This window comes from Nansenia antarctica (genome assembly GCF_963989245.1).
Source record: "Nansenia antarctica genome assembly, chromosome: 1".
Lineage (NCBI taxonomy): Eukaryota > Metazoa > Chordata > Actinopteri > Argentiniformes > Microstomatidae > Nansenia > Nansenia antarctica.
In genome coordinates this window covers 24,741,130-24,764,490 of record NC_137674.1, presented here as the reverse complement: position 1 = coordinate 24,764,490, position 23,361 = coordinate 24,741,130, and the positions used below count along the sequence as shown (strand labels likewise).

The 23,361-nt window shown below is 43.9% G+C and overlaps 1 protein-coding gene across 1 annotated transcript in view; it reads right to left on the bottom strand.

Moving 5' to 3' along the window:
* Nucleotides 1-208: 208 nt before the first annotated feature.
* The window catches only part of vps39 (VPS39 subunit of HOPS complex), a gene marked incomplete at its 5' end in the record, with an annotated part of 31,655 nt that continues 8,502 nt past the window's right edge, over nucleotides 209-23,361 (bottom strand). The window contains 12 exons of the mRNA XM_080534935.1: nucleotides 209-1,869; nucleotides 2,262-2,353; nucleotides 8,104-8,238; nucleotides 9,135-9,284; nucleotides 14,719-14,764; nucleotides 14,886-14,988; nucleotides 16,281-16,409; nucleotides 17,538-17,754; nucleotides 18,807-18,880; nucleotides 19,574-19,660; nucleotides 21,527-21,668; nucleotides 22,460-22,600. Coding sequence (XP_080391061.1) covers nucleotides 1,788-1,869; nucleotides 2,262-2,353; nucleotides 8,104-8,238; nucleotides 9,135-9,284; nucleotides 14,719-14,764; nucleotides 14,886-14,988; nucleotides 16,281-16,409; nucleotides 17,538-17,754; nucleotides 18,807-18,880; nucleotides 19,574-19,660; nucleotides 21,527-21,668; nucleotides 22,460-22,600 — 1,398 coding nt within the window. The 3' untranslated portion in view covers nucleotides 209-1,787. The remainder of the gene's footprint in view (nucleotides 1,870-2,261; nucleotides 2,354-8,103; nucleotides 8,239-9,134; nucleotides 9,285-14,718; nucleotides 14,765-14,885; nucleotides 14,989-16,280; nucleotides 16,410-17,537; nucleotides 17,755-18,806; nucleotides 18,881-19,573; nucleotides 19,661-21,526; nucleotides 21,669-22,459; nucleotides 22,601-23,361) is intronic.

The window sequence follows — 23,361 nt, the reverse complement described above, 5'->3', positions numbered from 1 at the left end:
TTATCAACGCTCTTTATTTACACAATGGTACCAATGTCTGAACTTAGAATGGTGGAACAGTCTAATGCAGTGGTTTTCAACCCTCTCCTTGGGGACCACCAGCCGTTCCACATATTTGATCTGTTCCACCACCAGCACACCCGATGCAAATCATAATTGCTTTTCACTTGATTAGCTGAATCAGGTGTGCTGGTGGTGGTGTAACAGATCAAATATGTGGAACAGCTGGTGGTCCCCGAGCAGAGGGTTGAAAACCACTGGGAGTGGTTCTTAACATCTCAAGAACATCTGGACGGGTGATGGAGGTATTTGATAACAATGTTGCTCTGACACAGAACTGATCAACACACATCTTCCATTATTATCTGACTTAACAGTACTTCAGTCTTCCTTCTGTCCACATCAGACTTATACATTATTTCAGAATAAATAAAACAGAACTTAAATCCAATCTTAAAGTGCCATACTTTGACCATAAATACAAATGTGTCATGTTTATAAGTTGCTTTCGGTGTAAAGACAAAAAGTGAACTATAACATTTTGAAGATGACCTTCCAAAATGTGTTTTGTGTCTTATACGATGCTAAGAAGCAGTCCACCTTTTACAAGGGTTTCTATGGTGAGCTTTAAAATAATATTTTTGTTCCTTGTTTGTGTACATGGTCCATGCTACGATGCTATTTTAGTGACATATAGTATCCAAGTTTTAAACGGCTGTCTGGTTTTATAGATTTCCTTAGAAACACACACTAACTGAAAACAAATAAAAACAAAAAAAGCAAATGGCTGCTTTTAAGTAACAATCCTAAAAGTCACACAAGGCATTTGAGAGGTTATGGAGCATATCGTCTACAGCATATTGAGCAGAGTCAGAAGTGGGGGAGGAGGCAGAGAAGTGAAAAAGGAGGCAGAGTTGTGGAGCAGGAGGCAGAGAAGTGAAGAACAGGGTTCCTACAAGTTTCAACAAGTCAAAATCAAGACCTTTTTAAGACCTCTTTGAATATAATTTTAGACCTATTCACGACACCATATGATAGCTTTTTGTCATCCTCAAGGTGATGAAATTAGGGATTTCACTGCCATACAGACAAAAAAGGAAGCGAATTGGCATTTTTTGGGTTCCAGCTTGATTCATTTCTGCGTAAATAGATGTGGTCGGACTGATTTCCTTGCAGGATCTAATTTTTAAGACCTAGCACACATTTTTAAGACCTAGCTGGACTTTAGACTTTTTAAAAGGCTTTTTAAGACCAGCGCAGTGTGAGAGCAGTGTGAACTGTGAAGCAGCCAGAGACAGGAGTGAAAACAACAGCGCTATAACTGACAATTCAAACACAACCCCGTCCTCCCACAGATCCCAGCATACACCTATGAACGAGGAGGACAAACACTAGTTCCTTTATTGTCAGGTCCTCGGAACGTCTCACACTCAATCTCAATAGTCTCCATTCTCTTCAGAAAAAGGCAAATGAATGGAAAACAAAATCAATCCCCCCCCCTGGTATTACAGTGAAGTGAAACATGCTTAAATGTCAAAGTCTCTCTCAGCAGGAAGGTCTCACTTCACCGGACCCTCCCTCAGACATTCCACCTGCCACCTCATGCACAGAGAGGATCAGTAGAGGAACCAGAACCAGAGTTTCCAGAAGGATCCAACACCTTCAGTACAGCTTCCAACACCTTCAGCTTCCTTCAAGGCAGCTCCAGCCCACAGGGGGGCACCATTTTATTAGTAGCATGGTGATCTGTAAGCTTCCCAGCGACTAGCGTCCATGACCAGGGGTGATTACTGCTCAGTAGGACACACACCGCGGTCTTTGCAGCAGAAGTAATGCACAACCACACCGTTGGGATACCTGGCGAAGGCACTGAGGGGGGTAGACAGAGAGACCTGTTAGTGTCAGGATGTAAATGGTAAATGGACTGCACTTACATTATAGCGCCTTTATCCAAAGCGCTTTACAACGGCCTCGAGTTCACCCATTCACACACACATTCACACACCAATGGCAGCCAAGCTACCATGCAAGGCGCCGGCCCCGCTCACTGGGAGCAATTTGGGGTTCAGTGTCTTGCCCAAGGACACTTCGACATGTGGCCAGCCGGGGCTCGACTCGAACCGCCGATCTGCCAACCTTGCGATCATTAGACTGCGGCTCTACCTCCTGCGCCACAGCCGCCCCAGGATGTCAACCAATACAAACTGGTGGGATGATAGGTGAAATAATTCAGACCACTAAACATTCAAATTAATAAGTACCTGTTTCCGATCTTCTTCTTGCACACCCGGCAGGTTTTCTCTTCTGTGATGACACACTTGACCTGTTGGTGGAAGATACGCTCCTCCTGCACCTGCACACAAACACAGGAAGGATGGGAAGAGAATACAAACATAGTATTAGACAGGGTTCCTACACGTTTCAACAAGTCCATTTTAAGACCCTTTTTTAGACCTCTTTATATAATATATAATTATAATGATATAATTTTAAAATATAAATATATAATTTTTTACCTATTCGCGACACCATATGATAGCTTTTTGTCATCCTCGAGGTGATGAAATGAAATTAGGGATTTCACTGCCATACAGACAAAAAAGGAAGCGAATTGGCATTTTTTGGGTTCCAGCTTGATTAATTTCCACGTAAATAGATGTGGTCGGACTGATTTCCTTGCAGGATGTAATTTTTAAGACCTAGCACCTCGTTTTTAGACCGAATAACTGAAATGTAAGACCTTTTTAGGCCTTATGGATCGGATTGCTGGATTTTAGACGTAAAGGCTTTTTAAGACCAGCGCGGGAACCCTGATTAGAATATATGTCTATGGGAAAAACCCCACAGATGTACCCACACCAGCACATAGAGATGTACCCACTAACTCACCCGTAGGCTATATATTCTAGTACTATGTGACGGAGGCTGGTGAAACCGGGAACAAGTGGCCAACCATTGTTCTGTTAAAATGTCATCATTGATGAAAATCAATGACACGCTTGCTAGCCAAGCCAAAATATCGCAACGGATACGGTGAGTAACCCCCACTACTACCTAGTTCAGTGGTCTTCAACCGGGGGTCCGCGACCCCTAGGGGGTCCGCAGAGGTACTGCAGGGGGTCCGCCAATTTCTGTCATAATAATTGACAACTTTCACCAAAATAATCAGTGAGAATTAAAAAATATAACAAAAATTATATTGAGTAAGGTACAAGCATTAATAGGCAATAATAAGCTACTTTTGACAAAAACAATTTACAAAATAAATGATGCCCATGATTCTAGAGTCTAACATAACGTCAGCTGGAGAAAAAAAACACACCTGTCTAGCAAGCTAGGTGTTGGCTAAAACGCTGCAGTTCGGTCTTCATTGCGAAATTAACGTTAATTAATAACTAGCATAACGTTACTAATTTAGTTACTAGTTTGATAATAACAAACCCGCCTCTTTGCTTCTCTATGCGCCGCTATAGGAGAGGAACACAACGCGCTCCTTTACCATTCCGAGGTCAGATGGCTTTCCCGTGGATCAGTATTGGCGCGCGTCTTTGAATTACGCACAGCTATCCTCGAGATTCTGGTTGGTCAAAACTGCGCGGAGCTGGCTGCGCATTTCAATGCGCCCTCGCCTGATGTGAAATGCGCAATTGTTGATCACTTGGAGGCACTCGAAAGTCAATTTGATAAGTACTTTTCTGAGACTGAGTCTTGGAGAAAGCACAAGACATGGATACGGTTATCATTCAAAGACAATGCATCCGACGGCTCAAACCTGACAGCCGCTGAGGAAGATCAGCTGATCGACCTAACCACAGACAGTACACACAAGAATGTGTACGAGTCACAGCCTCTCACCCAGTTCTGGATCCATTGCCAGAAATACTTCCCCCAACTGACAGCAAAGGCCATGGTGAGCCTCTTGCCTTTTGCAACAACTTATCTTTGTGAAAGAGGATTCTCCTCCCTCACCTACCTGAAGAGCAAATACAGTTCCAGACTGCAGCCTGAGGATGACATGATGCTCTGCCTGACAACCTCCACCCAGGAGGTGTACCTTGCTTCCTGAAGCTAAAAGTTTCATTGTTGAAAAATAATAATAATAGAAAATATAAGCCTCATCAAGAACAACAACAACAAAAACAATAATAATAATAATAATAATAATAATAACCAATCATAATTATGCATGAACGTTTTATCAATCATAAACACATATAGGCTAATAACCCAGTATATAAATAGGCAGGGGTGCACATAACTGGTGCGCCAGTGCGCATGCGTCGCCAAAATGCATCCTGCGCGGCAGATCAGCCGCATGAACGCGCTCTTGCGCACCAACAGCTGGAAGCGCTGGGAGAGGAATTTACTTCCTCAAAATCCACCTGCTGACTGCTGACTGCTGCATCACTGCAAGCCCCACTAAGTAACTATTTGCCGTCCCCGACGAGTAATCCATCACAACAGTCGACCGACGACGACCACGGCGACTCCCCTCACGAAAACATTCGGAAAGTATCGTAAATCGTACTTTCATTCCGCGTATCGCGTATCGCACGGTTATCACGCCGCGGCGCCGCCACGTGAAAATTCAGTCCCGAACGACTCGTCGCTAAAAGGAAAAACAACACCAAGGGACTTCACGTTTCTTTTCTCTGAAGCTTTCAAACGTTCAGACGTTTGTTTTACAGCTTCATTATCGCACATAGACCCCTGACCCAGGATATGGTTGGGAATTCTATTAGAAAAAGAAAAAAAAAGACTTTGTTGCACAATCAAAATAATGAGCTATTTAAAGTGATAGCCTGCCCTACAACTAGGACATCCTCTACCATGGTTGAAATTGAGGACAGTATTAACAGCAGTCAAGAGAGCAGTGATGAAGATGATTAAGCTTGTAGCATAAATAAATGCTTAGGCTGTAACTTTTTGTTGAAAAGTTGATTTCAGTGTTTACAGAACAGAGCAGTGCTTAAAGAGATGTCAGTTGATTTCATTGTGTTTAAAGGAGTCTGACAGACTTTCATGCTTAAAGAGCAGTCATTTGATTTTGCATTTGTTTATTTGGTTTTGCACACAATCATTTGTTCGTTCATCTTTATTTATGAATAAATGTCGTTTTGCTACTATAAGTTATCCATGTATCCCTTTTTTATCCATCCTGTGGGACGGGTCGTGACTCGCGAGCTCGGGGAGCACCAAGCAGCATCCCTAGGTGCTCCTCTGAGCACTGGCCCCAAAAAGTTATGTGCACCCCTGTAAATAGGTTAATATGGTGAAATAAAAGGTGAATGAAGTAAATATAAAAGTTATTATAGGCTTATATATATATTACATGTGGGGGTCCCTGTTCTGTTTGTCTCTCATCCAAGGGGTCCTTGGGTTGAAAAAGGTTGAAGACCCCTGACCTAGTTAACTACAACACAGGGTTCGACAGTGCGACTGTTTTGGTCGCATTTGCGAGTGAATATATTTCTGTGCGACTTGGAAATACATTCAATCGCACCAGTGCGACCCAAAAAAATAAAATAAAAATAAAATAAAAGCTTAACTACTGTCATGCGCAGTCAATCTTATGTTCGTTAATAAGATTACAGCGCATCTAAACCAATGCAATCCTTTGAAAACAGAAGAAAAAAAAAACAGACACGTGACCCGCAAGCACAACAAGCGCGCATTTACATTTGAAAATCCTGTCAGAAAAAGACCGCTGTTAAAATGAATCCGATTACGGCATACTTTAGCAAGGCTAATGTTAGCACTGTTCCAGACAGAGAGGAGGTAGAGGGGGGTAGTGGAGTCAACATTACAGCTGGAGACGAGAGTGACGAAGAAAACATATATATCCTCCAGTAGGTCCAGGCACGAGCGGCCCCGGGGCGACTTCCTCGACACCCTGGCCACCGAGGTCACCTCGTTCAGCAGCACCAGATGCACAAACAGGAGAGACACTCGACCGAACATCGTTGAGCACTTGAATGCGTCGCAGCCCAAAACCCACAAAAATGTCGACAACTATGTAATTTACAGAAGAAGAAAAAACACGAATCAAGAAAATATATTAATTTTCCGTCTCAGTTGTATATTAAAGTTGTATCCGAGTTCCCTCCCGTTTTGGCGTTGCGTAAAAATGTTTGACTTTCTCCGCTGTGCGTAAAAGACTTTCCTATTCAGAGGTAAAGTAAATCAAACAGTAAATGGAGGCTAGACCATGCTGCTTTTAAAGCCATACCAACACTTTTCTTTAAATATGTTATGATTATGATAATTTGTTGTCGCCATACGAAAATTGCGCAATTTTCATTGTGCTACTGAAATTCTTGGTGTGCTACTAAATTTTTTGACATGGTAGCACAGTGCTACCTGGGGAAAAGGTAAGCGTCAAACCCTGCAACACTACCGTATTTTCCGCACTATAAGGCGCACTTAAAAGCCTTTAAAAAAATTTTTAAGCGACAGTGCGCCTTATAATGCGGAGCGCCTTATATATGGATCAATTGGTTAATTGGTTGATCCATACTGGTTGTACACGGCGCTCAGTCAAAATGTTTCAGTACGACTGGTAAACTACAAAGCCGCACCGCTTGCAGCATTACGGTAATCAGTAAACACCGGTAGGCTACTGTGCTTACTCACAGTCCCACACCACTTGTGTGTGTATAAAGACCCCAAGTAAAGAAGACTAAACAGAGTTTCCGAGGGAACAAAGCGAGATGGACACAGTTAGGACAAACTCGAACAGTGGGTTGTTGAACAGAGAGCAGCAAGTAGAAGCGTCTCTACAGTCACTATTCGAATGAAGGCAACAGCGCTAGCACGGGACATGAACATCGATGAATTTCGAGGCGGTCCTTCTTGGTGCTTTCAACTTGAAGTTTTAAAGTACCCACTCGATATAATAAACAACAGTTTAACGATCACTAAACACTTATAATTTGTGTATTGGATTCATTATTCTCGTTTGCCGGAGGCTACCGGTAAGGGAGGGTTGACTTGTAAACATACTTTCGTTTTAGCTCGTGTTCAAAAGTAAGAACTGTGTGTTCATCTTGTTATGTGTAGTTATGTGTTTTTAGCATGTCGATGTTCTCTCAGCGTGTTGTCATGTTATTAAAATACAGTTTAGACCTTCGTAGCGATGTGTTTTGTTAGCTGCGTTCGTAGCTGTGGCTGCGTTCAGAGTCACTTTTCTCCCGTTCAGTGTTTGAGGTGAACCAACATTCAAATACGCCTGTCGTGTTCAATCTTTCTCTGATTTGAATGTATGACACATCATTTGAAAGCTTACAATCTGTAGTTTAAGCAGGTGTAAAAACTGGAAAATTACGTTGCACATTTCACCAGGAGCTGTCACATATTGGTTGTTGGTTATAATTGTATAGCCTATTGGTTGTTTTCTTGTTTTGGTCTGTTTGTAGTCTACTTGATGTATTTTTATCAGCTGTTAAATCACCACAGCGGTTAATCCACTAATAGAGATAATAGCAGATTGAAAATGCTTGTAGCTAACTACTCTATATCTCGTGGTCGCAGCTATTGCGAATTGCTATTCACGCGAGTCAGCTGTGAATCACCGCAGGTCCTTGACGCTTGTTGCAAAAATGGATGACGAACGGCTGATACTTGAGGTGGAAAAATATATATTTTTGACAGTGGAGCAGGTAGAACGTTGACGGTGACAACGCTCAGGTGGAGCATGGACAACGGGAAGTTGACACAACATCGATGGAGAGGTGACGCAACGCAGTAGGTGGAGCTTGGGCGTAACGCAACCCCAGTCAAACGTTTGTCTGTATCTTCTATTCTATGCGCCTTATAATCCGGTGCGCCCTGTATATGAAAACAGTTCTAAAATAGGCCATTCATTGAAGGTGCGCCTTATAATCCGGTGCGCCTTATAGTGCGGAAAATACGGTACTTTAGCTTGTTAGCAGGCTCACAAAACAAGCTGTGTTAGTTGACTAGCGAGTGTGTCATTGTCTGAACATTTCGATCGGCTGCCAACCTGTTCCTGGTTTCACCAGCTGCTGTCACATATGTCTATGGGGGTAAAAAAAAACACAGATGTACCCACAGCTGCACATAGACATGTACCCATTGACTCACCCGTAAAAACTCTGCTTGCAGCAGGCTCTTCAGCACCTGGTCGAAGCGTTTTCTCTGAGCCTTCTCCTCCAGGACGCTCTCCAGGAAGACCCGGATCTCTCGGATCTGCGTGTTCGCTGGGAGAAGGTCAATCGCCTGGGAAAACAGAGAGATGTCAAGTCAATGACTTACCCCCCCACCTGTGGTTTCCTAGCTCCAGTCAGATTATGCACACTCCTTTATTACGGGGCTGCAGAGTTCCTGTTTTATCAGCCTGGATAAAGTGGACCAGAAATCGGATCCTTCTTTTGACTCTGGGAACGGGTAGGGTGGAGGATCTCAGGGGGGGGAGAGGGGGGGGGCGGGGGCAGGGGGGGGGGTTGCAAGGCAACAAGCTGCAGTAAAGAAACAACATATTCCTGTTAAGAGAAAGCAGCAATGAGGTAATAACGTAACGACGGCCCAATGCACAGAAACATTTGGCCGAAACGTCATCCCCAGATTCTCCTCTCCTGCGTGTCCCTGGGTCTGGGAGAGAGGCTTGTAAAAATAAGAAATGTGTGTTAGTCACATGGGGTGGGTCGGGCGGAGGGAGAGAAGAGCAGGACCTGTACAGTATCTGTTGCATGGCAAGGATTCTAAGTGGCACTTTGTGCATAGCTAGGGCACCGCCGGGCTTCAGACAGACGCGAGTCTCACAACATCTTCAATTGCTGTGGGCTTCGGCGTTCTCCTTTATGTGCTTCTTGGCAAGGCCGTTTCTGGGAGCAGAGCCAGGGGGAATTAAAGCACAGCCACATTCAACTCAACAAGGGAGGGAGTGCAGCGGGAGAGGACCAGAGCTCCAATCTACAGGGTTGCACACAAACATGCTCTTAGAATCCCACAACGGAGCGCTGGAACTCAACACATGCTTTTAAACTTATTGAGGTCTAACGCAAGTTCACCAGTGCCTTTCAGTAGTTACGTTAATGGCAAATCATAGGCAGCATTAGTAATGATGGGAGAGTGGTGTGTGTGTGTGTGTGTGTGGTGTGTGGTTGATCCCTGACCTTGCTTGTGTTGAGTTTGCTGTGGTGCAGCTCCAGGACCTGCAGGGCAGCGTGGAGGTTGGCCTGAGGCTCGCACAGCTCCATTTTGATTGGTCCAAGGCAGTGCACGTCTGGGGGGGACAGGTACATGCGCAGCAGAGACAGGTACACCTACGTAATCAAAAAAACACTTACAGGTTAACACATACAGGGGGTTTATGTATTGTTGATCATGTGTCTCTCATATACCCCCTTTCCACCAACGGCAACCTAGTTCTAGTTCTGGGCCGGTTGGGTCAACTTGTAAACCTTCTGAGAACCGGTTTGCTTTTTCCGGTTTGCAGGGACGGCTGTGGCGCAGGAGGTAGAGGAGTCTAATGATCCCAAGGTTGGCAGATCAGCGGTTTGGGCAAGACACTGAACCCCGTAATTGCTCCCAGTGAGCGGGCCAGCACCTTGCTTAGCTTGCAATAGCTTGCCGCCATTGGTGTGTGAATGTGTGTGTGAATGGGTGAATGAGAGGCCGTTGTAAAGCGCTTTGGAGCAGCAAAAAAGGCGCTATATAAGTGCAGTCCATTTACCATTCCACGGGCTAGAGAGCCACGTCATTACATCACTGTATACGTCTGTATGTCTCCAACAACGGGGGATGACATTGCATCTTTATTTATTTTTTAATAGTTTTTTTTTCTTTTCTTTTTTTTACATGAATAACAAAGAACAAAAAAACAGACAGGTCATTGTGGGTATTGCATTCTTACATATGTCTTCAATAGTTTCCTTTGTGTCACAGGTTACTTTGTCCATTAGTCATAATAGATTCAGGGAATATCAGTATCACTCTCAGTCCATCTTGTCCTCAGAGGGAATCAGTAAGGTTGTACAGGAACGTTGTGTGCCCTTATCCAATCTCTCAGTCACAGAAGGAATAATTGAGACAATAGAATTTAAAAAAAAGTAAAATTAAACTGGTTGTGATAAATTATAAAAAGAAAAAACATACAGAGACCATTTGCGTTTGATAACACACAAACCCCCCATATAGAGCTACGTTGGGGAAGAGGAGGCAGCATCCACCCCTCTGTATAATATCCATTTCGACCAATACCTATACATTTTATCAACACATAATCTCAAGGAGAAGGTGAGACTCTCCATCTCAAACATTCCCTGTATTATTGTTATCCATTCTCCTTTTGTTGGAGGATTCTTATTCAACCATTTCTTGGTTATTGCTTTTTTGCTAGCTACCATTAATATTTTAAGGAGGTACTTATCCTGAGTACTAAGTGTGGTCGGTATATTACCCAAATATACAATATCGAATCTACATTCAATCTCCATTCCCATTATCAAATTTATTTCTGAAATTATCTCTAGCCAATATGATTGAATTGCTGGGCATTCCCCAAAAATTTGATAGAAATCAGCCATTGAATTGTTGCACTCTCTCCAGCAATTCCCGGCTCCCGGTGTATCATTCTGTAAATATTTTCTTCTTGGGGTAATAAAAAACCTAATAATGTTCTTCCATGAAAATTCTCTCCATTGTCCAGAGCTAGAGGTGGTGGATTGTATTTTACATATGTTCAACCATTCTTCCTCAGTTAGGACTAGGTTTGCTTCCTTCTCCCACCTATCCCTAACATGATTCTTGGTGGACTGTATACTCAGATAAATTCTTGACACCAGTTTCTTGTGGGTGTTGCCCTTATACGCATCAATACAAATGTTGACTAGACTCATTTCAGAAACCTCATTATTTTTTATATTCTTATCGAAGTAATGCCTCAGTTGTAAATACCTGTAGAAATCTTGTTTCTCTAGGTTGTGATTATCAATAAGATATTGAAAGCTCTTCAAGCCTGTATTAATCCAATCCCTCCCACCCGATGTACTGCGAGCTGGCGGGGATGAGGAGCAAGTTCAGCCACAGATTTGTTCTCCCCCGTCAAAGTACAAAAAGATTTGGACAGTCCTTTGTTCCAGCTGCACTCCGACTCTACAACCAGGCCCTGCAGGGTGGGGGAGACCTGGAGCTGGAACTTTGGAACTTGGAACTTTTTACTTATTGAGCCTGCACTGTTTTATTTATGTATTTATTGAATGTTTTCTGTCTGCCCTAACTAAGCTGTTTGACAACAAAAATTCACCATTGGGGACAATAAAGGTTTTCATCATCATCATATACCTTCTTGTGATTTTATGCATCTATGCTTTTTCTAAAATGTGTTTTTTTCCCCTTTCCTAACACCAGGGGAGCCACCCCTCCTAAATTTCGTTGTTTGGTACCTGTACTGTAGCAATGACAAATAAAGTCCATTCCATTCCATTCCATTAGATGAAATTAGGCAATATGATGTAATTCCCTTCCTGGTCCATTGTTTAAATCTTGGGTCCAGCTTTCCTGGTTTAAAAGCTCTATTATATGCCACCCATCTTAGCAGCTTGTCTTTTTCAAGTTTTGAGTGTTTACATTCTTTGAACCAAATATTGAGAGCAACCTTCGTCCAACTACTTAATTCATCTGAGTACACAGTCTTAGAAGTTGTATCACCCAGTAAGGATTGAAGGGGGACATTCAGTTGACTCAGTTCTATGTCTTTCCATTTTGCGTTGTAATAATCATTACACCAGCATACCAAGTATCTTAGTTGGGCTGCTTTATAATAATCCTCCAGGCAAGGGAGAGACATACCCCCCTTTTCTTTCGGTAATTGTAAGGTGTTGAATCGCACCCTAGGTTTCTGACCTTTCCACACAAACCTAGAGATCATTCGGTTCCAATCATCAAACTGTTTCTTTGGGATCTCTACTGGTAAAGATTGAAAAAAGAATAACAACCGTGGCAGAATGTTCATTTTTATAGTCTCTATTCGATCATACATACTGAGCGTTAAGGGTAGTCATCTGTCTAAATCTGTTCTAATTTCCTTCGTGAGGGGGTTGTAGTTTACATTATAAATGTTAGTTAGTTTCTTTGGTATATTAACCCCTAGATATTTAATAAGCTGCATTCCATTTAAAATTGTACTTTTTACGTATATTCTCCTGTGGTGAGTAATTGAAAGAAAGAGTTTGGGTTTTATGTACGTTTAATTTGTATCCCGAGTATGAGCCATACTTCACCAGACATGACATGAGTTTAGGTAGGCTGGATTTTGGGTTGGATAGAGTCACCAGTACATCATCCGCATACAGAGATATTTTATGTTCCATTTCTTTAATTGAGATTCCTGTAATGGAGACATCTTCTCTTATGGCTTGTGCAAGTGCTTCTATGAATAACGAAAAGAGGGCGGGACTTAAATTGCATCCTTGACGACAGCCACGTTCGAGGTTAACTACTTTTGATAGGCTACAATTTATTTTAATTCGGGCAGTTGGTAAGTAATATAAGGATTTAAGACATCCAATAACTGCATCATCAAAGCCAAAACGCTGTAGCACCAGGTATAAGAATTCCCATGGCAGTCGAAGGCCTTTCCGCATCTAGGCTAATGGTTAGAGACTCTGATTTGCTTTTACTCATGCTATCTATCAGATATAGGGCACGTCTCACATTATCTTGCGTCTATGTTGATTTTCTCTTTTCATCTTAGCTATGAGTTTTCCTCTTTTAATTGGATTTTGTAACCCGTTGACATTAAGTGTAACTATCCTATATTCTTGTTGAAACATGCAATACCAAATGCGGTAAGTCTAATCCCACAGTAAACCCAAGACCTGAAAACATAACTATATACAGTAACATAAAATATGAAAAACAAAAAAGTACATTCAAAAGAAATGACTTCCATAGTTGAGGTTTTTTCTTTAAGTAACCTCAGTCGGAAAGGAAAAACCTTCGTTTCACAAAGGGCCTTTCCCGTGCAGTCTGATAGTTGTTGCCTAGTACAACAATACAGCGCACTTGTGCGTTGGGGTAACACTGTTCACCTCCCAGACATAACGGTCTATTATTTTTAAACAGTTTGGGTTATAGAATTAACATCCCAGTTAAACATTTGACTAGTAACAAATCAAAAACTTAGTGCGACATTTAAACATTATCTCTGTCGTCCCTGGGTGACCAATTACCAATCACAGGCTACTATCGTCTTTTTGTGTAGTCTTACCACAGGGATGAGATGTCCGTTTATGTCAAGTGTTTTTGCAATAGAATGAAATCATTCAATATCTCTGGTGCCACGGCGGAATTCCTGGAGCTTTTGCCTTGTTCTCTCCCGATGCGTTTCTCGTTTTCGGGACGTTCTCCCCCTCGTCGTCTGCCAGGATGTGTTGCTCAGCCTCTCCAAGTTCGCTGGGGTGTCGGGTCCCTCATCACCGTTGTCCCTCTCGATCAGCCCTCTCTTCCTCAGGTCTTCCATAGCCTCTGCTGCGCTGTTGTAGGTGAGGGGGCCGTCGTTGTAGAATACGCAGAGTTTCGCCGGTGGTGGAGTCTGGAAGCAGTAGTTTTCTGATAGGAGCGTACGCCATCCTCTTTTTTTGCGTCTCCGTAGGGTAATCTTGGTCGAAGTACACTCTTTTCCCGTCCAGGTGAACTTCTTTCTTCCTCCATGCAGTGCGGAGCACTAACTCTTTTATTTTGTATTGGAGAAAGTACATTACAATGGATCGGGGGTTAGCTCCTTGCGGTGGTTTGGTTGCAAGCGCCCTGTGGCAGCGCTGAATGCCAAGTTCAATGTCGGTGAGGGCCAACTCCGCCTTGATAAACCCATCAATTAACTCCTCCATGTTGTCTCCTTCAGCACCCTCGGGGACGCCGTAAATGCGTATGTTGTTTCTTCGGGAGCGTGCTTCGAGGTCTGTACATTTTGCTTGAAGTTTTTCTTGAGTGTCTAAGGCTTGGCGTAGCGCTTCTGTAGCTTCGGTACTCCACTCTTCCATATCCGCCACCCGCTGCTCCGTCTCTTCCACTCTTCCCACCGCGTCCTTCAGGTCATTGGCAATTTCAGTTAGTTTGTGGTTGATGTCGTCTCGAAAACTTGCCAAATCTCCCCTCAGGTCTTTGGCAAAGGTATCTTGAAAGTTGTTTAATTCCGTTTTCACGTCTGATCGGATAGCCTTTATCTCCGCATGTATGACGTTGATGCTAGCTTGCAAGATGTCCGCGGTCTCGTGTTCGTCCATTTCGTTGTCGTTATCCTTTCCAGATGTTTGTCTGTCACTTTTCTTAGATTTCTGGGATGATGATTCTTTTTTCTTTCGGTTCATTTCCCCGTACATATTAATTTTAAGTACTATTTGTGAAAGAAATGTAACCAGTTAAGGGGAATAAGTTGACCTGTCTGGGAGCTCTTCGTTTACACAGCCGTTTGCCTTGACGCCATACCGGAAGCCCGACATTGCATCTTTATAAGTGTTGCTCCTGGCTTTGCGAACCCACATTGGCATCCATTGGTCTTGGTTGGTCTCGTCCCCATCCCGTCCCCAGCCCCTGACGTAAGCGGTTCTTTGTTCTAGACCAGTCAAGTGTCGGCACCAATCTGGAACCAGTTTTCCTGTCCGAGAGACGGGTTCTTTTGCTGTCGAAATGCCAAGAACTGGTTCCCTCAAACTGCCTTGGTGGAAAAGGGGTAACAGATGAGATTGTATTACTCACATCTTTGTTTCCATCTGTCAGTTCGTCATAATGCCGGTGACAGTATCTGAGAGGAACAAACAGAAAAGATGATCACCATCTGTCTGAAATGAAAACTGGGCGAGGGTCAACCAGTAGTTGTGTCCATGTTGGTGAGAGATCTCGTGGGAGACTGCAGTACTACTCACTGCTCAGCCATAGAGGTGTCTTTTAGGACGTGTACGTAGATGAAGAGGGCTTGTTCGTGTTTCCCCATCCTGCCCAGAAGCAGAGCGCGCTCCTCCAGTAGACCTGAGACAGGGAGGCAAGCGCAGTCATGTCGTGACGTTAGAATTATAAGGTTCTGTCTCCATTTAGGGTAGTTCAGAGATATTGAGCGTCAAAGTTTTTACATTCCATTATGTTTTGTGAGATGGAACCTTTGTATTTTATTAATTACTAACTAAAACATTTCAACATTTAAAAAATAACACCACACAGGCATTAATAAACACCTAATGGATCAGATTATGTAAAAAAAATCTATTTTGACAAATATTTAGATAGAACCTTTTAATTCTAACATGATGTGTTGTCATTCAAATCATATACAGGACCTAAGATCTAACTGTGTGAAATGTATAGTGTATGTATACAGGGTTCCTACAAGTTTCAACGAGTCAAATTTAAGACCGTTTTAGATCTTTTTTAGACCTCTTTGCGACACCATATGCTTTTTGGCATCCTCGAGGTGATGAAATTAGGGATTTCACTGCCATACAGACAAAAAGGAAGCAAATTGGCATTTTTTGGGGTTCCAGCTTGATTCATTTCCGCGTAAATAGATGTGGTCAGACTGATTTCCTTGCAGGATGTCATTTTTAAGACCTAGCATCTTGTTTTTAGACGGAATAACTGAAATTTGGGACCTTTTTAGGCCTTGTAAATTGGAATTCTGGATTTTAGACTTTAAGGCTTTTTAAGACCAGCGCGGGAACCCTGTGTATGTATACATGTATAGATATTTTTATATTTTGTAATTGGCTACCCAAGGAATTTCCTCATTGGGATAATAAAAAGATTGATTGAACAATGATGAATTTGAATACAACACAAATACAATAAACGCTTTTTCACTATCCTTGTCTGCAGTCCCATGTATGGACCATCTAGTCCTCTAACCATCTAGTCCTCTAACCATCTAGTCCTCTAACCCTCTAGTCCTCTAACCCTCTAGTCCTCTAACCCTCTAGTCCTCTAACCCTCTAGTCCTCTAACCCTCTAGTCCTCTAACCCTCTAGTCCTCTAACCCTCTAGTCCTCTAGTCCTCTAACCCTCTAGTCCTCTAACCATCTAGTCCTCTAACCCTCTAGTCCTCTAACCCTCTAGTCCTCTAACCCTCTAACCATCTAGTCCTCTAACCCTCTAGTCCTCTAACCCTCTAGTCCTCTAACCCTCTAGTCCTCTAACCCTCTAGTCCTCTAACCCTCTAACCCTCTAGTCCTCTAACCCTCTAGTCCTCTAACCCTCTAGTCCTCTAACCATCTAGTCCTCTAACCCTCTAGTCCTCTAACCATCTAGTCCTCTAACCATCTAGTACTCACCATCGAAGGGAAAGTCACTGATGAGTCTTCCCGGCTCATAGCTGTTCGAAACCTCCAGGAAAATCAGCAGTTTGTTCCTGAACTCTCCCAGATCCCCTTCCTCCTTCCCAGCAGCCACTGCTGCCACCCCTGTAGGAGAAGAGAACAGACTATCAGAAGGAGGAGAAGAAGAACGAAGACACTGCAGAAGAGCTGTAGGAAACAGTGGAAAATATAGGTAACTGAGGGGGAGTGATGTCAACTGAATTGATCATATGAATGAAGACACGGTAGGACAAGGTAGAAAGAAAGTCACTAAGACAGATCTACATTTGTGAGTCCAACTAGATGTGCCATACACAGGGTTCCTACACCTTCTGAAACATCACATTCAAGCACCTTTCAAGGACTTTCAAGACTCAATTCCCTCAAATTCAAGGACCCAACACGGCATAGCTTGAGACAGATCTAGATAAAAATTGATATAATAGGAACTATTCGCTCACAGACAACAATTAAAAAGAGAGGCTTGAATGTGTGAACACTAGATGGTCTCTTGCCTTCTCTACCACAGCAAAACAATATATTGTGAAATATGTGTAAAGTTAAGCAATACAGAGACTTATCTACTATAATTATGTAAAACATTTTTTTGTATATAGATTTTTTTTAGAGAGAGAGAGAGAGAGAGAGAGAGAGAGAGAGAGAGAGAGAGAGAGAGAGGAATTCAAGCACTTTCAATGACCCATGTCTATTTTCAAAAACTTTTAAGACCTTGATTTTCTTTTCTCAAATTCACAAACTTTCAAGGCAGGGCTTAACATTAACGCCGTTTTACTTGTCCGGAGCAAGTAAAACTTTCACCGGGTTTGTTTGCGCGAGCACGACGACGCTGCTAGATCCATTTTTACCTGTGTGCAGGAAGAACAACAGACGGCGCAGGCGCCAGACCAGACTAGATGATCGTGAGTGAAGATATTATCAAAGTGTACTCGCCTGTCGATCACCCGTACGCTTTGATAATATCTTCACTCACGATCATCTAGTCTGGTCTGGCGCCTGCGCCGTCTGTTGGTCTTCCTGCACACAGGTAAACATATCCAGGATCTAGCAGCGTCGTCGTGCTCGCGCAAACAAAACGGGCGAAAGTTTTACTTGCTCCGGACAAGTAAACCGGCGTTAATGTCGAGCCCTGCAAGGATTCACACACTTTCCCGTGGGAACCCTGTGTACAGGAAGCCTGTGTACAGAAGCGTGGGCTTGGCGGAGCCCCCTTACCCTCGGGCAGGGAGTTGAGGTACTGCTTCATGAGGCCCTGGACCCTCTCCAGGTAGAGCTGGATCAGGACGTTGTGGAACTCGGGGCCCGTGTCCTCCCACACATGGATGATGTGCTCCAGGTAGGGCACGGCCAGCTCCTCAAAGCCCTCCTTCAGGAAGCCCAGGACCCTCTCTCTGGGCAGCGTCTCCACCTCCGTCAGGTCTTCAGTGAAGATCTGGCACAGGGCAACACACCACAGGGTAACACACCACAGGATAACACACCACAGGATAACACACCACAGGGTAACACACCACAGGGTAACACACCACAGGGTAACACACCACAGGGTAACACACCACAGGGTAACACACCACAGGGTGACACACCACAGGGTGACACACCACAAGGTGACACACCACAGGGTGACACACCACAGGGTGACACACCACAGGTTGACACACCACAGGTTGACACACCACAGGGTAACACACCACAGGGTAACACACCACAGGGTAACACACCAGGGTAACACACCACAGGGTAACACACCACATTGTATTCACTAAGGATACTTCTACAACAGTTAGTTCCGATTAAGTCATTTGATTGGACAGGAGGCATTCCATGAGTGCTGATATACAGTATAACAGCACTGGGACTTTTAACTATATGTATCACTCCACTATATGTAATGACTGTTAATACAAAGTAGCTAGCCTGCGGATGTTTGTGTTCGGGTTACTAGGCAACTGTCCAGTTGAAGTTCAGTTGCAGAACAATTTTTTGTTGGTGGAGCCAAAATAAATGATTAAATAAACAAACAAATCATAATCTGTTATATTACTGTTATTACTGCGTATTACTGTTAACTAATAAATGGTGCGAGGGGGAATTCAAGCACTTTCAATGACCCATGTCTATTTTCAAAAACTTTTAAGGATTTCAAGGACCCGTGAGAACCCTGCAAACAATTATTGGTTGTAACCAAACTGGTTTCTCGTTGTGAGACAGCTCAAACCCCCCCTACACACGTGGGGGGGCCGGCTGTGGCACAGGAGAGCCGGTATCTACTGACCGCAAGGTCGGCAGATCGATTCCCCGACTGGCCACATTTCGAGGTGTCCTTGGGCAAGACACTGAACCCTCAAAAATTGCTCCCAATGAACGGTCCGGCGCCTTGCATGGTAGCTTGCCGCCATTGGTGTGTGAATGGGTGAATGAGAGGCCGTTGTAAAGCGCTTTGGGAATAAGGCGGCTATAAAAGTCAGTACCACACACGCTCACCTTCAGACCGTCCTCCGGGCAGATCTTCAGCACCCAGGGAGAGAACTCAAAGATGATCCCCAGATTCTCCAGCCCTGAGGAGACATTGAAAGGGGTTCGACCGTCACTCACAGCACAGGTAGAACAGTGTGGAGGGGGGGTAGATGATGAGATGCAGGTATAGGAGCCACAGATCAAGGGTGGCGGCTGTGGCGCAGGAGGTAGAGTCGCCGTCTAATGATCACAAGGTTGGCAGATCGGTGGTTCGAGCCCCGGTTGGCTGGCCACATGTCGAAGTGTCCTTGGGCAAGACACTGAACCCCAAATTGCTCCCAGTGTCCGGGCCGGCCGGCGCCTTACATGGCAGCTTGCCGCCATTGGTGTGTGAATGTGTGTGTGAATGGGTGAATGAGAGACCGTTGTCGAGCGCTTTGGAGCAGCTTTGGAGTAGCAAAAAAGGCGCTATATAAGTGCAGTCCATTTACCATTTATCAGTATGTTGTGAGCTTAGAATTATAAGGTTCTCCGTTTAGGGTAGTTCAGAGATATTGAGCGTCAAAGTTTTTACATTCCATTCTGTCTTGTACCTTTGTATTTCATGAATTACTAACTCAAACATTTGAACATTTTAAAAATAACACCACACAGGCATTAATAAACACCTAATGGATCAGATTATGTAAAAAACTAAATTTTGACCAAAAATGGAGATAGAACCTTATAATTCTAACGTCACGATTTGTCAGTATGTGTTGTGTTGAGAGGTGTGGCAGGTGTTAGCAGCTCACCCAGCCTCTGGAGGTACTGTACTGTTCTCTCATGGCCCTTCAGAGGAGAGTTAGCCTTAGTCGACTGGTCCAACAACACCTGGAGCGCTGTAGGGAGGGAGGGGGAGAGAGAGAGAGAGAGAGGGAGAGAGAGAGGGAGAGGGAGGGAGAGAGAGAGGGAGAGGGAGGGAGAGAGAGAGGGAGAGAGAGGGAGAGGGAGGGAGAGAGAGAGAGGGAGAGGGAGAGAGGGAGAGGGAGAGGGAGGAGAGACAGATCATGTGTCATACTCAAGAAGTGTTTTTTTTGCAACTGCTGTTTCCACAGAAATGTAACAAACTTGAACACAGCATGAAAATGTAATTGGCAAACCAGATCAGCTGGTTGGTTTTGAGTGGGTAGATAGAGAAAAGAGAGGGAGAGAGAGGAAAACAAGAGCAAGAAAGAGAGAGAGACACTTACATTACATCACTAGAACAGCTTGTGGCAGACTGATTAGAAACACATGCAGTGAACGAGCGCAGGCCAGAACCCACCACAAAATAGCATCACTATCTAAATATCGTTAAGACAGCTATGATCTGGGGAGGTGACAAGGGCAGTCAACCACATGTCAGAGAGAATGGGGACCATTCAGACACGATCTGTGAGGAATCCCTCACTCAGCATCACACAAACCATCGAGAACATCTCTGTCCCAGCACACGCAAAACAGATGACTGAGGAACACAGAACATTCTATCAGGGTTCCCGCGCTGGCCTTAAAAAGCCTTAAAATCTAAAATCCAGCAAATCCTTTATAAGGGCTAAAAAGGTCTTACATTTCAGTTATTCGGCCTAAAAATTAGGTGCTAGGTCTTTAAAAATGAGATCCTGCAAGGAAATCAGTCCGACCACATCTATTTACGCAGAAATTAATCAAGCTGGAAGCAAAAAAAAAAGCCAATTCGCTTCCTTTTTTGTCTGTATGGCAGTGAAATCCCTAATTTCATCACCTTGAGGATGACAAAAAGCTATCATATGGTGTCGCGAATAGGTCTAAAACTCTACCCAAATAGGTCTTTAAAAGGTATTAAAAAAGGTCTTAAATGTGACTTGTTGAAACTTGTAGGAACCCTGTTCTAGGCGTCGGCGACTATCGCAGAGTCACATGCTCATTTTGACACAATGAGAATGTTGTCAAAACTCAAAGGCTTCGGTCACCGTGCCTTTTCACGAGCTGCACCCCGCCTCTGGAACTCTCTCCCTCAACCACTCAGACTCACCCTCACTCCTCACCTTTAAATCCCACCTCAAAACCTCTGTTCTCCCATGCTTACAGCCTCCCCTACCTCTAGCCATCTCCCCTAACCCTGCCACCCCCCCTCCCCCCCTGACATGCATACAGCCTCCCCTACCCCATGCCATCTCCCCCAACCCTGCCACCCCCCCCCACTCCCCGTTCGTTAACTCTGTGTTCTATGTGCCCATGTTATCTGTTGCTTGTTGTTTCTGTGTTTTCCGTTTCTCCCATATTGTCTCCCATAGCGTCTTTGAGCCTCGGAAAAGCGCTATATAAATGTAATGAATTATTATTATTATTATTAGGCTAGTCGGCCTACCTTTCTGGTGCAGGCCCTTCTTCTCATGTCTTGGTTAGTCGGCCTACCTTTCTGGTGCAGGCCCTTCTTCTCATGTCTAGGCTAGTCTGTGTACCTTTCTGGTGCAGGCCCTTCTTCTCATGTCTAGGCTAGTCGGCCTACCTTTCTGGTGCAGGCCCTTCTTCTCATGTCTAGGCTAGTCGGTGTACCTTTCTGGTGCAGGCCCTTCTTCTCATGTCTAGGCTAGTCTGTGTACCTTTCTGGTGCAGGCCCTTCTTCTCATGTCTAGGCTAGTCTGTGTACCTTTCTGGTGCAGGCCCTTCTTCTCATGTCTAGGCTAGTCGGTGTACCTTTCTGGTGCAGGCCCTTCTTCTCATGTCTAGGCTAGTCGGCCTACCTTTCTGGTGCAGGCCCTTCTTCTCATACAGGATGATCAGCTCGCTGTACTTGTGGGCCTTCTTCAGGACGTACTCGCTCTCCTCTATGTGGCAGTGGTTGTTCTCCAGACGCAGGAGAGGAGACACCAGCGCCACGTTGGTCTTCAAAGAGAAGGAGTGGGATTGTTAGAGAAGGAGTGGGATTGTTAACCAACTGCATCATTCAGAACAAATGACTCACACTATAAGCAGGGTTCGACAGTAACGCTTGCCCGCTTGCGTGTGCAGGAAGTGCAGGAAGAACAGCAGACGGCGCAGGCGCCAGACCAGACTAGATGATCGCGGAGTGAAGATATTATCAAAGTGTAAGCGCCTGTCGATCACCCGTCGCATCGCGCACCCTTTGATAATATCTTCACTCCACGATCCACTCCACGATTCCAGCGAATTTTTTACTTGCTCCGGGCAAGCATTACTGTCGAACCCTGCTATAAGGCTTCAAAAAGAACTGGGAGAAACATTTTGGGAAACATTTTGTATTTATTTAGCCAATGTATCTGATTGGTCATGACCATTGTACAATATCGTCACCTTCTTAAAATAATGTCTTACGTCACTTTTGAGGAAAATTATGTTTTTGCCTTATCATATATTCAAGCTTTGGTTCAGTTTATTCCGTTTTTCTCAAAACTCAAAATTCTGTTTTGATTTGATCACATATTTGTTTGTTTCCTATTTTTGTGTTCTTTTTAATATTATTGTGTTATTAACTTTCCTTTTTTTTGTTTCCTTTTTTTGTCTTAAGGTGAACATTTTCATAAATAAAAAGAAGAAAAAAAAGAGAAGGAGCGAGAGAGAAAAAACACAAATGTGAAAACCCTTCATGTTCATGTGTATACTGTACATGCACAGTGACACGGTGAGGGGATATATACAGTCACAAAACCACCTACATGCAAGTAGCATTTCAGCAGGGTAGTGTCGATGATCTGCAGCAGTTTCTTGCGGCTCTTGATGGTGGGCGTGCCCTCCATGAGGGGGGAGGTGGTGGAGGGGTCTGAGTCGTTGAGCTGCTTTACCAGGGTGCTGCGTTTCTGTGAAGGACACGTTGAACTAACATTTTACATTTTAGGCATTTAGCACACGCCTTATTCCAAAGCGACTTACAATCAATACATTTGACTAAGCAAGTGAATCATCAATCCACCAGTCGTAGCAGGAAGAGTAATCCAGCTCAGGCCCGGGGCCATTGATAGAAGGAAAAACCTTCTTCTATCACCTTCTTCTTAACCTAACCTCTTTTAAAAAAAAAAAAATTTACCCTGGAGAAACAGAGAAACAGTACAAGGTGGGCAAATAGAAGTTTTTAGGGGACACAGTAGAGGGGAAAAGCGGGTGTCTTCAGGAGACGCAGTGCTGGGGGGCAGTGGATGCCGTCTACGACGGAAGATGGGTAGTGACTCTGCAGTTCTGACAGCCGTGGGAAGCTCATTCCACCAGCGGGGAGCCAGTGTTGCTTTAGCTATACTAATGCCCAGCTAATCAATAACCGCACGTAAATAATGAGTAAGTACAGCACACACCTATATAAAACAGTTTAGCTTAGTGCAGAGTTCCCACACCTTCTGAAACATCACATTCAAGCACTTTTCAAGGACTTTCAAGACTCAATTTCCTCAAATTCAAGGACCCAACACAGCATAGTTTGAGACAGATATAGATGAGAATTTATATAATAGGAACTATCCACTCACAGACAACAATTAAAAAGAGAGGCTTTTGAATGTAGAGGCTTGAACACTAGATGGTCTCTTGCCTTCTCTACCACAGCACAGAAAAACAATATATCGTGAAA